The following is a 16,103-nucleotide window of genomic DNA, read 5'->3' on the forward strand; positions in this document are numbered from 1 at the left end:
TGCTCGCCGGGCCTAGGGTGCCTTGATGCCCGCGCGCTCCGCTGAGGGTGAGGACAGCCGCGTCGTCTGCTACGACGGCCGCCATTACGGCTCCTGCCGTAGTGGGGCAGCATGCGAAGCGCATTACCGCTTGCGGTGCTCGCGTATGGTAGGAAAGAAGTACTCGTTGGCGAGCTTTTTTTTTGGTGCAACTTGGACACCTCTTAGTGCTGTTGTTGCCTAATTGTTCAATGGAACAACGCACGTCATACAAACTGGTGGCCTGTGCTTGTACAATGCGCCAGGGGCTGACATAGACTGAATGAAATGAGCCACGAACTCCCACACCAGAAAGATTCGCGTTAAACCGTTGTCGTCGTTAAGACGGAGGGGCGCATGAACTTTTATTACTACGCTTGCTGAAAGGAATGCAATATTTGGGTCTTTGTGAATCAGCCGAATAGCAAAGGCAGGAATCGCTGTACTTTATATACTTGCGTGTGTGTGTATATATAACACACACACACACACGCACACGCACACACGCACACACGCACACACACACACACACACACACACACATTATCTGACATTCGGTACCACCTTCCCCTGCCTCACCATTTCATGCACTGTGCAGGCAGCATACCCAAGAGTAACATGCTTTACCAGTGTACCTTTATGAAACGACACCCACGATTTCAGTGAACAGGCCATTTATTTGTGCGCCTTAATGCTGCGTTGTCCCACTAGTGAAAATCAAAGTCAGATACAAGACAAACCAAGTGCAGTACGAAATGAAATGTTTAAAAATAAAAAATGCAAGAGTCAAAAGCGTGCCCACGTGAGCCGAAACCTTTTAAGCATACAGCTTATCTTGGCGTGTCCATTTCTCATGAGAGGTCGACGCCGGCACATGTTTTGCTTGCATGTCCATTGCAACTCCCGACTGGAACCTGCCGAAGGTGAATGCGCAGCCTTATTCTTGCGTACCTCTCTGTGAGCAGACGGTATATACTGTCCTCGTGCTCCGCGCATACACACAAGCTGCGGCGGTGCACCTTGTTTAGGTATGCGGTGAGTGAACGAAGCGGCGACTTCATCGTGACTACTTTGTCCGTGCACCAAGAGTTTATGGCAGCAAAATGCTCCTCATAGTCTATCAAGGCTTTCATAACTCCCTTGCTGGGGTAGGTGAGGTTGCCTCCATCTGATACGTACTCTTTCAGTGCTGTCAGCGAAGCATGCTCGTCGTTGGCAGTTCCAAGGAGAGCATCTTTGCATTTTGTGCACTTCACAGATGTCAAAATTCCCTTCAAAATAAATCCTCCTAGGTAAAACAGAATACTGCATTCTGTGGACGACAATCCTTCGATGAACAAAATCTCTGAATTATCGATTTCTTGAGCTTCCTTCTCGACGCAGGCTTCCTTCCCCTGGGATAGCAGGTCCACCAGGTACTCCCTGTCATCAAGCTCGTAGCTGGTCGTCCTCGGTGTATGCAAAAATTGGCTTACGCTCACCAGTCTCAGAGCGCACTTGAGATCGTAGGCATTGGGAACCGGCTTCATAAGCCGCACCACAGAAAAGAGGTTCTCTAAGCAGTCCTGCAGGAGCCTGCTCGTAAGAAAAAAACTCATAGCCTTCGTCTCCTAAAAGAACGTCTTGGAGGCGAAGTACAACTGTAGTTGATATGAGTACACCTGCTTGCGACGGTTTCCAATGGGATGTGGCACCCATTTTCATAGTTCTGATCGTTTCTATTGCTGTGTGTAATGTATCTAGGGCTTCGGAGTACTTAGCCCTACTTCTCCGACTCAGGGCCAGTGTTGGATGCCGCGAAGACATCAGTGCATACCATTTTGAAATCAGCTCCATGAACCAAGCTGTTGTTTCTGCTTCCTGTTTAAGAACTCCTTCCTTTATAAGGAATCTGATAGCTGGGGGAGCTTCCCGAAAAAGTTGTACAGCGACACCAACCTTCATTTTGGTGAAGTGGCCTGCGCTGGTGTGCATTTCGGATAAGTTTGGGGCTACCTTCAGTTCTCTTTTAGAATCTTCTTCGAGCACAGCCTGAACATATTCCAAGTTGACTTGTGAAGAAGGCAGGCCATGTTTGGCAACTGTGGCCTCACTCAACGTGAAAACTTCTGAGCTCAAGAGCTGGCCTCTGAGGTTCTTCAAGACGTGAGCCGGATCAGCAATGAAAAAAAGTTCCTTCCCGTCCATGCACGGATGAGGTATGGAGCACACCGTGGAAGAATCTCTGTGACTGGAAAAGGCGAATTCCCTCCACATTGCGCGGTTTGCCGAGCCCATGTCACATGTGATTGCGTGAACTCTCAGATATATTTGACTGCACAGCTATACTAGTTCCAACACATAGTTTTTCAGCAAGCCGCCATCGATGTTTCTTCCGGTAAATTCATATGCAATCACCTGCTTCCATCGCTGGTTAAGTCCACCCAACATAAATACCAGAGCATGAACCGCAGGCTCTTCAGGCTTCGGAGGAAGAGTTATTCCTCCGAGAAGTGCGTCTTCAGCCCGATCTAGCTCAAACCCCGGCACTATCTCCATTTCATCCAAAAAAAGGACGCAGTCCTTTTCTACATCCTCCATGGTCTCGGCTTTGCATTTCATAACGTCTATCACTTCGTGAAGAACGCCTGGAAGAAACTTCAAATTTTGAATCCTCCGTGCGAGCGTTCTTTTGGATGGGAGAGGATATCCCATTTTTCTCAAAGTTTCATATCCGGCTGTTCCACAAGCAAACTTAATTTGAAGGCCTTGCTTGACAGTGTGCGGAGACCAAGAGTTCCCCAAGCTGCTGCTCCTTGAGAGAGCGCGTACTTGATCGTCGTTGAGAAATTTCATATTTTGCGAAATATTTGTTGCCTCAGTCTCGAGTTTTTGCACTTTTTTCTTGAGACCACTAATGGTGTTCTTGGCTGTGTCATGATGTTGCTGAAGTTCAGAGTACTTTCTTGTAAGGTCAGCAAGCTTCTTCTTCAGTTCTGCTGATTCTGCAGTAGAATTTGATATCTCACCAGCCGCTGCATTAACTTCCCTTGAATCTGCATCACTAGTGTTCGCTGACAGTTCAACAACGGCGTCGTCAACTTCCATGGTGTCGTGCCCATAACACGATGTTCCTTGCCGTGTAGATTCAGGAACGGCGTGGTTTTGTGGGGTCTCTAGGGTAGTTTTAACTGCAGCTGGATATTGACGCAGACCAGGAGGAGATTTGTTGGTCTCGTTGCTGGAGGGTGCAGGCACAGTTCTTTCTTTTGGTGGCTTTCGTTCCTTAGGCAGTGCTGCAAGCAGAAATGTATGTATTCATGAACATATTCAAGCAATGCCAGTTCATGTCTAGCTTGTTAATTTTACAAATGTAACACATGCAGCAGATACCGGCTTAGTTATTGACGTGAGGAAGACACTTGTCCTTCCCCCGCCCTTTCCACAAGGGATAGGGGAAGGTCTTAAAATACCATAATTAAATTGTGCTCAAAATTTCTCCCCACAATAAATGGCTCTAATTCAAATTGGAGCTTCATATGCCAGAGCTACACGTGTGCGCCGTTGTGGAGGGCTCAACTGACATTCGCTCCCTATGCAGTGTATTGATTATTTGATTGTAGGGCTTAACACGCCAACGCAACGCAGGTAATGAGGCGCACTGTAGTGGGGGTTCGTGCATCGTGGATCTCGTATACATAATGGTTTCCGTTTTACCCCTTTGTAAATAACATAGCCACTGCACCTGACATCCTAGCAGTACACGACCGTGTGCTAAGTAGCGGAAAACTGTTGTGCAGTGGGTCATGCCTGTAAACACTGAAATCCAGACGTATATACAGTCATGACCAAAAAATGCAAACAAGAAATATAAACCACAACACTCAAGTATCGCAATTTTTTTTACATGCAAGTCAAAGTTATGCAACGTAATCACAAAAACAAAGTAGGGAAATGTAGCTTTCCAAACGCACTAATAACGTGCCATTATTTGACCGTCTAATATTAGCAGTATTTTTCGATTTTGCGTGGTCTGGTTCACATTTTTGTGTTCGCATTTCCTAGCTTTGTCCGTGACTGCATTTCCAGAATTTATGCACTAATGTGGACGCAGCATATGAGGACCTATTTGGTGTTAGCTTCGTAGAAATCCCAGGTACATAGAGTACTTGCAACTGGTGCTGCTTTATGTAATGCAAGAAAAAAGTTCAATCTTACGTTTGAATGTGAACAAAGTTGGGACGGCATTTGGTTTCAACTTCTTCCAGCCATCCGCACGATGTTGCTCATAGTTGTTCTCTTCAAAGTGAGCCTGCAAATAAAACCAGAATTGGAAATTAACACACTGGCAGAAGAAAAACGAATGTCTGTCACTGTCAATAAACAAGATTTCATGTATGCATTCAGTATGATTCGCAGCAGGAACTAGCAGCAACTTTGAAGCACAAAAAGAAGGAAACTAATTGAGCTCACGCGCGCTTTCACGTAAGCCACTTCAGTGAGCGCGATCATAGACCCAGCCTGCTGTCATAATAACCCTTTCAATTTTCGCACTGAAAATCTGTAAGGATTCCTGAATTCATGTGAATAAAATAATAGTCTATTGTGCCGACAAAGGACCAGGTCTGATTTTGTAGTGAGCGTTACAGATTTCGTTCTATCGAAAGCTTTGTACCCAAGCCTCCAAGTTCCCAAAGCAATCGAATTTATTTTTCAGGTAAAAATGACAACACTCCGTAACAGCGCTTGTTTTGTTCGTCACTGATGTGTTCCTGATTCCCAAGTATACATACGACGATACACACAAGACGGGCAGAAGTCCGGCCTCGTAATATTACGAGTTTTTCGCAGGAACAGCATGTTTATGTTCAAACGGCTTGATTTCACAAGAGGCGTTCAAATTTCGACCGATCAGTGCCAACGCGTGCACGAATAAACATGGGCAGGCCTCGTAAGCGTTGTGAAATCCCCCTACCACGCACCCGAGCCTATGTTAATTCCCTGCGAGGCCATATGCGCGCATTTCACGTCCAATTTCCTCTTATGTGAATTACGTGAACTCTACGTGCCGTACTCTTGAAGTTCGGCAGCAGTCAGGCGCCGTCAGATTTCCGTACTCGCTCGCCGGCACGCGGCCTGAACTCACTCCCCGTTTTCTGCCCTTGCATATAATTTTCTCCCTCCTCCACTTTCTAAATTCTCATCTGTTTAACTACACCTCCTGCGTCCCCATCTCTTGCCTACTTTTCGTTCAGCTCAACTCCGCCAGCACCCGGTCGACGCGTACGCTGTCGGGGCGAGTTGGCGAGCGAGTACGGCAATTTCACGAAGTCTGTCTTCGGGCTGCGAGGCGGACGGTCACGACAGCGGCAGCCGGTCTCGCGAGCAAAATAGCTGCGAAGCGCAGTGCACGAAATTAACAGCCTCGGGTAGGGGGTGGGAAGGATTTCACAATGCTGCTGCCAAGGCAACACTTTCCCGTGCAAGGGCACTGAAACTAGTCGCAATTCCTATGAATGTAGTAGCACACTCGAGGCCCTTGAACCAGCATGAAATGTTATCGACACGGGGGCTTCCGAAGCCCCCGTACTTGACGCATTTTCTTAAAGCGTGATCTTTTAACACGAGCACGCCGCACAGTACCCTGCACGACGTTTGGCTGTCCTGCGTTTACATTGCGCACCTAAATAAAAAACAACGGCGCCCTAAATAATGCTGACCAGTCAGAATACGACGCACTAAAAAAAATGTTTACTTACGCTGCATACGTGCGACGTATTAGTCGGTTGCCACTTGTCTCGTTTGATTTTAACGGTCCAAAGAAGCCTTCTTTTTGGGTATCTTGGAAACCGGTACAACTTCCATCCGTTTCTCGAGTGATTCGAGCACTGCGGCACGCAGCAGCCGGGCATGGTGATGCGGAGATGGGTGCATAAAACTGTAAGGGAATGAACACTGCCCAACAACACCTCACACGCCAAGCACGAACTACCGGCCGGAGGCGCCAAAATGGCGGTCGCGCTGGCGCCGAAGCCGAGGCGGCGGCATCTGCCCTTGCAAAAGCTGACACCACTCTAAGCGGGGGCGCGCGCATCGAGGCACTCTAGCCGGGCCCTTTACGCCCTGTACGGCCATCCACGATCCTCTGCATCCTGATGGGCGTGCTGCACCTTGATGGCTGGTGCTGCGACGTTCCCCCGCACACATTCTCTGGCGTGTGCGGGGGTGGCGTCACCAGCGTCCTGCTCGCAAGGCCCGCTACGCCCTGTACTACCATCCACGAATCAACTGCATCCTGATGGGCGTGCTGCACCTTGATGGCTGGTGCTGCGAACTTCCGCCCCACATATTCCCTGGCGTATGCAGGGCGTCACCAGCGTCCTGCTCGCCAGGCGCACTCCACCGTGTACTGCCGTCGACGATCCACTGCATCCTGATGGGCGTGCTGCACCTTGATGGCTGGTGCTGCGACGTTCCGCCCCACACATTCCCTGGCGCGTGCGGGGCATCACCCGCGTCCTACTCACCGGGCCCACTCCGCCCTGTACTGCCGTCCACGATCCACTGCATTCTGATGGGCGTGCTGCACCTTGATGGGTGGTGCTGCGACATTCCACCCTACACATGCCCTGGCACGTGTGGGCCGTCACCCGCATCCTGCTCGACAGGGCCACTCTGCCGTGTACTGCCGTCCACAATCCACTGCATTATGATCGGCGTGCTGCACTTTGATGGCTGGTGCTGCAACATTCCCACCATGCATTCCCTTGCGTGTCAGCCGACATTAATAACCCTTCATTCAATACTAGCCACGTGGCCTTATGTCTGCTTCTCAATACAGTGAAATTAACTTCCTTTACTTGGAAGTGCTGTGAAAGTAAGCACCATCCCGGGTCTGGCCCGAGCGTAATTTTTGTCGATGCGTCCTTATCAAATGTGAGGCCAAAGGAACGCTTTCGGTCCTCCCGTAGTAGAATACCGAGTACTCTAAATCATTAACCTCTTTTAACGCGATTGTGTTAAAGAGCTCGTTTGGCAGAAATTGTGGTGTAAGCGTCGGCGTCGTTGGTTTTGAGTGAAAAATCACCATCCTATGCGTTACCAAAAAAACGAGAACGATTCAAATAAAATAATGATAAAAAATCAGGGAGCAGAGTGGGGACCCAACCAGGGTCGTTTGGGTCTGAGTTGGAATGGAACCCGGATCGCTTGCGTGGCTAGCAGATGTTCTACCACACGGCCACATGTCTTTTTTCTCGTAGTATTTGATAAAGTATTTGCATAATAAAGATAAAATCAAGCAAACAAAAGTAATCGAATGGTGACAATAAGCGCTCAAGGCTTACTCATAACACTCAACGGCTAACATAGCGTGAGTTTTTCACATCGGGAGTTATTCGCATTGTGTTATGCAAACAAGAAAGGAGTGATGGGAAACAGTTCTCTAAGATGGAGTACCAGTCCGGCATAAAGTCTAGCTCGTCATAAATGTTTTTGAGGTGGATAGCCATTTGAATGAAGTGTGTGCATGAATAGGTGGTGGTCTCTGCATTGCGGTCTTGCTTTCGTATCTTCCACAAGCTGTGCATACCCATTAGGAAAAACATATTATATGGCACTTCATCAAGCGCTGCTGGTAGAAGATAACGTATTGTGTGAGAATTATAGACGAAATGTTTTTAGTGCTCGCTGAAGGATATCTCAAAACAGCATGGCGTCTTTGCAGCTAACAAAGAAATGTTCCTCCAGCACATCACACAGGCAGAAGTTAACAAACAAAATAACTCTACCCTTTCTTTTTAACCACGTGTTTACCGTCCATGTTTCAGAGTGGAGTTTAAAGAAGAATGTTTTTGAATTCGGTGGAATGTACATTTTGTGCACTCGCTTCAACACATCGTGGCCTGGAAGATTGGAGTACAATGAGCGGTACAACGGAGGTGGGAAGAGTGTACTCAGTAGATCCTTATACAGCACATTGCGCGATACTGTGTACAGGTAGTCTACAGGAAAGCGAGCTTTACGGAACTGAACTGCGAAGTAACCTTTCTCCATTAATCTCCATAAGCATGGGCGCTTAGAGAAGTTTGATGAAACAATTAAATCTGGTAATCAATCAACAAGTGTAACCTGCAGAAAGGAACGGATATAGGATGGGAGTTGTCTCGCAAATAAAAGAATCGGGACACTGCTTGCCATAAATAAATGTGTTGTAATCCTAACCCACCCTCACTAACTGGCTTGAATATATTATCACGACGCATGGGCTCAAAAGTCGAAGACCATATGAAAGTAGTGAAAATCCGACGAAATCATTGTATATAAAATCTTGCGCAATGAATAAGTTGCAATACATAGTAAAGCTTTGTTGCTAAGAAAGTTTTGCGAGGTTCAGCTCTCCCAAAGGTTGAAAGTCGATAGGGAACAAATGTTTGGGCCAGTCGTTCAAGCTTAGGAACGCATTCCTTCCGGTAATGGGCACTGAATCTATATGCCTGCAATGGTACAACGAGGTATGTTGGAGGAGTTCTTGTCCAATTAATTCCTGCAAAGTGGTTCGGTGTGCTACCCACAAGCCAAACGACAGACCTAAACTCTTAGAAGCATTTAAACGAGCTCCTGATACTACGCCAAGCTTTTCAATAGTATATACCACATTTTAGACACTTGGCTTATATCTGCAAAAGAATGCGACATCGTCTGCATAAGCTAATACTTTAAGTTCACTGCCTAATATACCGAACCAATGAATGCAACTCGACTGTATTATGCTTAAGCACGGTGGTTCTAGATGAAGTGCAAATAGAAGAGGTGATATCGGGCATCCCTTTTTTTACAGAAGAGCGAACAGAAACAAGCTTGGAGAGTTGACCATTAACTATCAGACGAGTTGAGCATTCATTATAACATAGTTTAACGCCTTCTAGAACAACTTTGCCAACATTGGCTTGTTCGAGAAGAGAAAAAAAGAAGTAATGACAAACAAGATCAAAAGCTTTTGCAAGGTCTACCTGTAGCATCGCGAGATGTTTTTGAAAACCAAGACAGTATTGAAGCACTGTACGAGCGACATGTATATTGGTTTGTATGGATCGACCCCTGATTCCACATGTCTGATGAGACCCAATGAGTATCGACGTAGCAAATTGCAACCTATTTTATAACATGTTTGCAAAAATTTTGTACTCCATGTTTGACAGCGATATTGGTCTGTAGCCCTCGACGAAGCGAAAATTTCCCTTGTCAGTTGTTTTCGGTATTAACACAGTGTGACGTTTGCAAAAAAATTGTGGGAGTGTATCCATGTTATAAATTATTTGAAAAGTATTCAGCAATATAGGAACAAGCGTTTTCTTGAAAGCTTTGTAAAATTCACTTGAGATGTCATTAGTGCCAGGAGTTTTCCATAAAGGCAAGTTGTCGATTGCCTGCTTAATTTCCTATATAGTAATGGGTCAATTAATGGCTGCACAGTCATTGTCCTTGAAGGCGTTCACAAAAGAAACAAAACTAGTCTTGAGGTGAACGTGAGGATCATCATGGGGAGAGCTAAATAAACTGTTATAGCACTTTTCGAACGCCAAAGTAATGACTCTATTATCTTTTAATAGCACACCGCTAGAGTACAAGTCTGGAATAACTTTAAAAATCACATGGCGTTGCTCATCAAGTAGATCTTGGCGCGCCGGTTGCTCAGAATCTAGGTTGTGCTGGTTCCGAGATCTAATACGTGCCCATTGGTGGCAAGCAGCATCATATCTAAATAGTTGGCACTTATTATTCTCAATCTATTTGATTTACTTTCCCGGCATTTCGCATGCCATCTCATAGAGATTGCAAAGACTTTTAAGAAGTATTTTTTCATCAATCTTTCTATAAAAATAATAATGATAATATAAAATAATAATAATAATAATAATAATAATAATAATAATATTAATAATAATAATAATAATAATAATACCTTTTATTTCTTCAAATAAAACAGTACATGTGACTAGGCCTGCCAATTCCAATTGGTGGCTTGAGTGGCAGAGCCTGGCAGACAGCAAAATAAACCGGACGCTTTACAAGATTGCATTTCATGACCTAACAGGGATGATAGGACAAAAAACAACGTGCATATAATATTAAAAACAACAGGGCATACAAGCAATAGTTACAAGCATTATACAATAGTTACTGCAATTGAAAGTGAAAAGGTATAAAGGAAAAAAGAACAGAAGTATAGCAAATGCTTCTGAAGCATAGTACCACACTGGATGATTGTGCAGCATCATGCTTGCGAATTAGTGTATATGAAATAACACACGACATGCATTACAATTGTAGACAGATACGCCGTAGCAGTTTCTTTAATTTGTATTTTGTTTTTGTACGAAAAATGCTGGGGGGAAGTACATTAAAATAGGTTGGCACATAATAGGCTCGTATTCTAGTTCCATACTTTGTTGAACACCGCGGCCTCCATTAACGTACTTTGGGCCTTAAAGAACGAGAAGTAACATATGGAACCAGAAATTCTTTGGACGAGAAATGTTTCAAAACAAACGTTTGAATTAACAGATCATTGAAGTTTCGCATAAACAGCGTTTTGAAATTGTCTCTCTCAGAATTCATGTTCAGGTCGTAATATATATATTTTTTAATCGAACGCAATATTCTGTTTATTCTATTGTACCAACGGACAGCACAGTGTCCGTAAATGGTTATTCCGTAACGCAGTATACTGTAACCTAAAACGTGTGCTATCATCTTACGTACTGAAAACGGCATGTTGTAACTTATGTTATTTAATAGACATGACACAGCGCGAAGTCTTTTGCAAACATAGGCGAGATGACTATTCCAGGAAAGGTCGCTGTCAATGTATAAGCCAAGGTATTTCACAACAGATGAATACTGTAATGACCTACAAGAGCAGGATGAACAGTCAGAACAATGCAAAATGAAAGGATAGTCAAGGGTTACTTTCTTCAATGGATTATGGACGCAGATTAGATTTGATTTATAGAAAGACTTAACAGCCCCAAGTTTGAAGTTATAGAACGAACTTCTTGTTTAAAAAGCTCCCAAGCAGCAAAGATATGCAAACCAATCGAAAAGTATTGCCTCATTGCCATCTGGACACGATTTATGAATTCCTGATCACAGATGAGCTTCACATTCATTTTCCAAAGGGCCCACTGGGGACGGAAATGTTTGTGACGATTTTCCCCAATTTGCGCAACAACAATACAATGGTTTGAGAATGATACAGCTTCGGTGCTGCAGGAGATTTTACGAGAGAGGAGGGATGATGACATGTAAATCCGGTCAAGGTGAGCATGAGAACTGCCCTGTACCCTTGTATATGCCGTTGCCCGATTCCAGACCCCGATGTCAATTAGTCCCGCATTATCTACAATACCAGGTAAAAGATCACCACTTCCGTCTCTCTTTCCAGAAGGATTACTACGATCAATAGCTTCACATACACAGTTAAAATCTCCCATAAGTACCGTGCACCTATCGACGCCAGTTAAACTACGCACTTTTTCAAATATTTCCAGTCGTTTTGGAACCTCCATAAACGCATACAGATTGGTAATTCGCCGTGGCGCTCCTTGCAACATAAATCACATCATATATACCTGCCCTCTTCATCAACACTAATGTAAAATGCTGAACAGGGTAGGCTCTCTCTCAGAAACAACCAACAGCGCGCAGATAAACATTTTGCATGTGAGACACACACACTATACTGAGACAGGAAAGGCCGCAGGGCCTGCTCGGTCTCTTCCTCACTCTCGATCTTTGTCTCTTGAATGACGACAAAGTCGAGGCACTTCTGATTGAGAAGTCTACGGAGCTGTGCCTGTTTCTGCGAAGACCTAATACCGTGTACGTTCAAGGTAGCAAAGATAAGTCGCTCAGACTGCGCCATGGTGACTACCTTCTAATACGCTTATCGTCCAACTTGATCAGTCCCAAGAGTTGGCGCTGAGACTTCCCGTGAACCCCCACCAGGCCTCCTAGATCGGGATCGGTGCCACTACTCTTAGGGCATGGACTTTCGTCGACGGCATGACTTTCTAGTCACTGACGCTGGGTTACTCGTTTTGCTTCAATCCGAGCTGTACGATGCGCGACGCTTCGGTATTACTCCATCCATAGAGATCTGCATATTATCTTCTGACACCACACCATGATGAAAAAGCTGCTGTGGAGCTGCAGCGCAAGCAGATGAAGAACTCTCTGCGGGATCCAGCGCAGAGTATATGTCTTGTACTGGCAGTTGTTCGGCATCTTTATGGGTCAGCGCAACAGCAGTCTTTACAGAAACTTCTACTTGTGCTAAGGGTTGTGCGGAGCCATTTTGGGTATGCTGCTTGCGTGATTCACTTGGCTCTTTGCACGCAGAAGTTTCAACTGTGTCAACAGCGAGTGACTTTCTTTCCTCTTCTGGGTTCTTTGCGGTAGAGCCCGCAGCATCTGAAATTGTCAGAGTGTCTCCCGTTGCGTCCAGAACTTCACAGTGGCATCCATAGTATGCTCTTGTAGGCTATCATCTGGCTGTTGTGTGCGCTGTCGCAGCTTGTTGGCGCATGTCATAACACAATCCTCGGCCGAATGACCGAAGTGTCGACAGTTGTCACAGCGAGGGATCCTGCAGTTTCGACGGGTGGGTGCGACCTTACTGCACCGAAGGCAAGGTGGTGGGTGGCCAGGTATCAGGACAAGGTTTTGCTTCCGCCGACAACAAGAATATGTGGAATATCAGCAACGTGAGCCCCATCAGCAAGAGACAAAACAACATCCCTATTTAGCGACCGCATTTGTTCCATGTCCTCTACTTTCTAGCTTTCTTGTGATATTGTCTTGACCTTCCCAAAAGCTTGCATTGCCTCGCGAACATAGGCGTCCTCCAAGCGCCCAGGAAGCCGCATAAGCTTCACCTTCACTTCCGTGGGCTCCGGGTAAATAACGAGCCATCGATGACTTTTGACGAAAAATTCGCCTCTTGTGACGAAATTTGTCTTCATCAGCGTTGACTCGCATGTGATCATTCAAGCATGAGACATTTGAAACTGACCTATGGAGCTTATTTCCTTCAAGTCAATGATGTCCCGAATAGCACCTCTGAAATCTTGAACCCGGTAAGAGTGACCAGCTAAGTCCGCATGTAGAAAAACAAAGTCCACAAAGATCTTACCGCTGGGAAGGCGAGGAAGTACAACGCGGTAGTCGTTGCCGCTGGCTGAAGCCTGAGCTGCACCTCGGCCCATGGCTGATAAATTCTTCGAAGCAGAGAACGTGAAAAACGCGACCATACAGAACGTCCTCTTCGTATTTGCACGGCCACATGTCTGCTTGCGATAACAGGGAGAAGAACTTCCCTTTCTTGGTAATGCAGTGAAAGTAGCTTTCATGCTTCACAAACACACGCATCCTGTATACATGCTCCGCAATAAAACTTGAACTATGGCAGTAATAATGCGTGGTATAGGCGTTAATTTCCAACGGGTGTCAGAGTGTATGACTATAATAATGGTTCCGTGGTTGAAAGCCAGTAACCCACTACAAAAGGCGCACACGTTACTGCGCTTATTTTCTTAAGGCCACGTATGGTGGGTGCATAGCGAGTTCCAAAAGGTTTCATGCACTAATTGTTTGAAATAAGAACTATAAACATTATGTCCCTATCACGTTCAACTCCTAAAGACGAAGCTTTAGAGTCTCCCCCCCCCCTTTTTTTGCAGGTGGCCTGCGAAAAAGTACGGCAGTGATTTGGCGCCGCTGACTACAGGCATACTGCATGCAAAGCGCTGCTGTAAAGCGGAACACCTGGCGTTGCGTTTGAGTAAGTGCAATGAGTATACTTACTCGTCCACTTTTTTTAAACACGCAGCTTATGTTTCTACAAACACGCGCATCCTGTATACATGCTTTACAAAGAAATATTGCAGTAATAATGCCTGGTACAGGCGTCAATTGCCTACGGGCGTCAGAATACGTGATTATCGTAATGTCTCCATGGTTTAAAGCCTCTCACCTATCTCAAAAGGCATACACTCTACTGCGCCTGCTCCCTTAAAACCGCGTATGCATAGCAAGTTCGAAAAGGTTTCGCGCACTAAGGGTTTGAAGTACACACAAGAAACATAATACTGCTATCGCGTTATACTCTTAAAGGCGAAGCTTTAGGGTCCCCTACTTTTTTTCTACTTTCTTGTGTGCTACTGCAAGGTCATATACGATACATATTGATTTTAACAGCGCACGAGGAAATGAGGACTAAAAGAAAAGTAAGGGCACAACACGGGCTCCCGTGTTGTGCCCTGACCACCTGGGGTTCTTTAACGTTCACCCAAATCTGACCACACGGGCCTACAGCATTTTCGCCCGCCTCCATCAAAAATGCAGCTGCCGCAGCCAGGCCCGCGGGAAATTCCCAGGCAATCAATGCGGTCTCGTGGTTTTCGTACCATGTTTTTGCAGGGCCGTTCAGGAAAAAGTAAATATGTCGCAACATATTTTCTTCATCACACCTGTTAATGGTAGCCACACGCTCTAATTGGTATTCTATTCTTCCAGGTCTTCAGCGGCGAAATCGTGTAAATTTGGAGATACGCGAGGCTGTTGCAAAATGACAGAGGCAGATGTCGGTGCATCGCTCATGGTGAATGTACAAGCCTTTCTTCAAGATCGCGTGAAGTCTGGTAGCACTCCTGGCTCAGGTGGCATGTTTCAGAGGTGGTGTCTGCTTCGATTATCCTTGCCCTGAGCAGCACTGTTCTCTGCGGTGGCTGCAGTAGAATTCTTCTTTTGCATACCCAGCACTTCCATCTGATGTCGCATAGCAGAGACGGCAGCAAGAAGACGGCTGTCTGGCAGGCTCGTAATAATGAACGAGAACCCGTTTGTTAGGTGAACTTGCACCTCTAAGAAACACTGTACACCTCGGCTTCGGTGGTGGCAAACATGTGCTCGGCGACCGTCGGGTAACAAAATGCCCGCTGATTTGCAAGGTAGCCTCAACCACTAGAGATTCGAGATACGCCCCCCGAAACGGCTGTTTGCGCGGGGCCGCGGTCATGCTAGAGAAATTGCTACACTTTACGCATCACAAATCGAGGTATTGGGCCAGCATGCACAAGAAAAGACATGAAATGCTTCGCGGCAATACAGACAGGTTGGTCAGTTGGGAATTTATCCTCTCTAAATCCGTGCTGGTGTGGGCCAAGTAGAATATGTGCTTCAAAGAAAGGCATCGATTGCCTAACTAATATTTTCTCGAGAACGTTGCAAATACAACTCATTAGCCCTATTGGCATGTAGCTTGAAGTTGAGCACGGGTCTTTGCCCTCATTTAAGATCAGAATAACGATGGCTTTTTTACATACTGAGAGGATGTTGCCAGAAAAACAGATGTCATTTTAGGGGGAAAAAAGGCTTTGTTTTTGTTTCAGAGGGCAAGCGTTTCAACATTTGATATGCGACACCATCGGGGCCTGACGCTGATTTCTCGGAGCAGCATGACGAGGCCTGCAGCTCAGTTAAAAATAATGGTTGTCTGCCTTATGTTTTGGGTCGTTCCACCTTGTGTTCTTTAGTTCCTGTTTTGTATCGTTCGAAGGCTTCAAAATAGAGCGACAAGTTGCATACCTGTTCAAAGTGCAAGCCGAGGAAGTTCACCTGGTTTTCCAAGCTGTTGCCATGTGTGTTCACTAGAATGATATAATGTACCTGTTGCCGCGCTACCCTACTACCCTTTTTCCAGGCTTCTTGTCCAAATATCTCTCGGCTCTCCGTTATCACCTGTCGGCGTTTTCTCCTTTCTCGAGACGATGTTTCTAGAATTGATAATATTCCCCGTGGTCCAAGAGTCATAAAACAATCTCTGTTGCTTTGTTTTGCTTTCTGCGACCATTTCAACGCTCATTGTTACACCATGGGGCACGTCGTTTGGCGGAAAGTCCACCTGTCTGGGAGAAACACTTGGCAGCAGCTTCAATTCTAAGTGCTGTAAAATAGGGTACAGCTTTATCAATGCTGAAGGCGCACATGTCCGTCCTATAGAACAGTGTTAATTTCTGAAACTGTTTCTGATGGGCTCTCTCAAT

The 16,103-nt window shown here is 45.8% G+C and overlaps 1 protein-coding gene across 1 annotated transcript; it reads right to left on the minus strand.

Annotated features, from left to right (window-relative positions):
* Positions 1-1,316: 1,316 nt before the first annotated feature.
* On the minus strand, positions 1,317-6,100 carry LOC142767606 (uncharacterized). Its single transcript, XM_075869616.1, has 3 exons — positions 5,757-6,100; positions 4,216-4,309; positions 1,317-3,293 (listed from the first exon to the last, which is right to left on the minus strand). The coding sequence occupies exons 1-3, from the start codon at positions 5,907-5,909 to the stop codon at positions 2,341-2,343; spliced, it is 1,200 nt and encodes a 399-aa protein (XP_075725731.1). The 5' UTR covers positions 5,910-6,100; the 3' UTR covers positions 1,317-2,340.
* Positions 6,101-16,103: the final 10,003 nt, after the last annotated feature.

Source organism: Rhipicephalus microplus, chromosome 7 (genome assembly GCF_043290135.1).
Source record: "Rhipicephalus microplus isolate Deutch F79 chromosome 7, USDA_Rmic, whole genome shotgun sequence".
Taxonomy (NCBI): Eukaryota; Metazoa; Arthropoda; class Arachnida; order Ixodida; family Ixodidae; genus Rhipicephalus; species Rhipicephalus microplus.

What these genes read in the sequence shown, in the direction of transcription:
- LOC142767606 (XM_075869616.1), bottom strand. Translation starts at nt 5,909, where the DNA reads ATGCCCGGCTGCTGCGTGCCGCAGTGCTCGAATCACTCGAGAAACGGA. An exon ending in ATACGTCGCACGTATGCAGC is followed by an intron (nt 4,310 to 5,756) that starts GTAAGTAAACAT and finishes TTTTATTTGCAG; the next exon opens with GCTCACTTTGAAGAGAACAA. An exon ending in AACTTTGTTCACATTCAAAC is followed by an intron (nt 3,294 to 4,215) that starts GTAAGATTGAAC and finishes TTCTGCTTGCAG; the next exon opens with CACTGCCTAAGGAACGAAAG.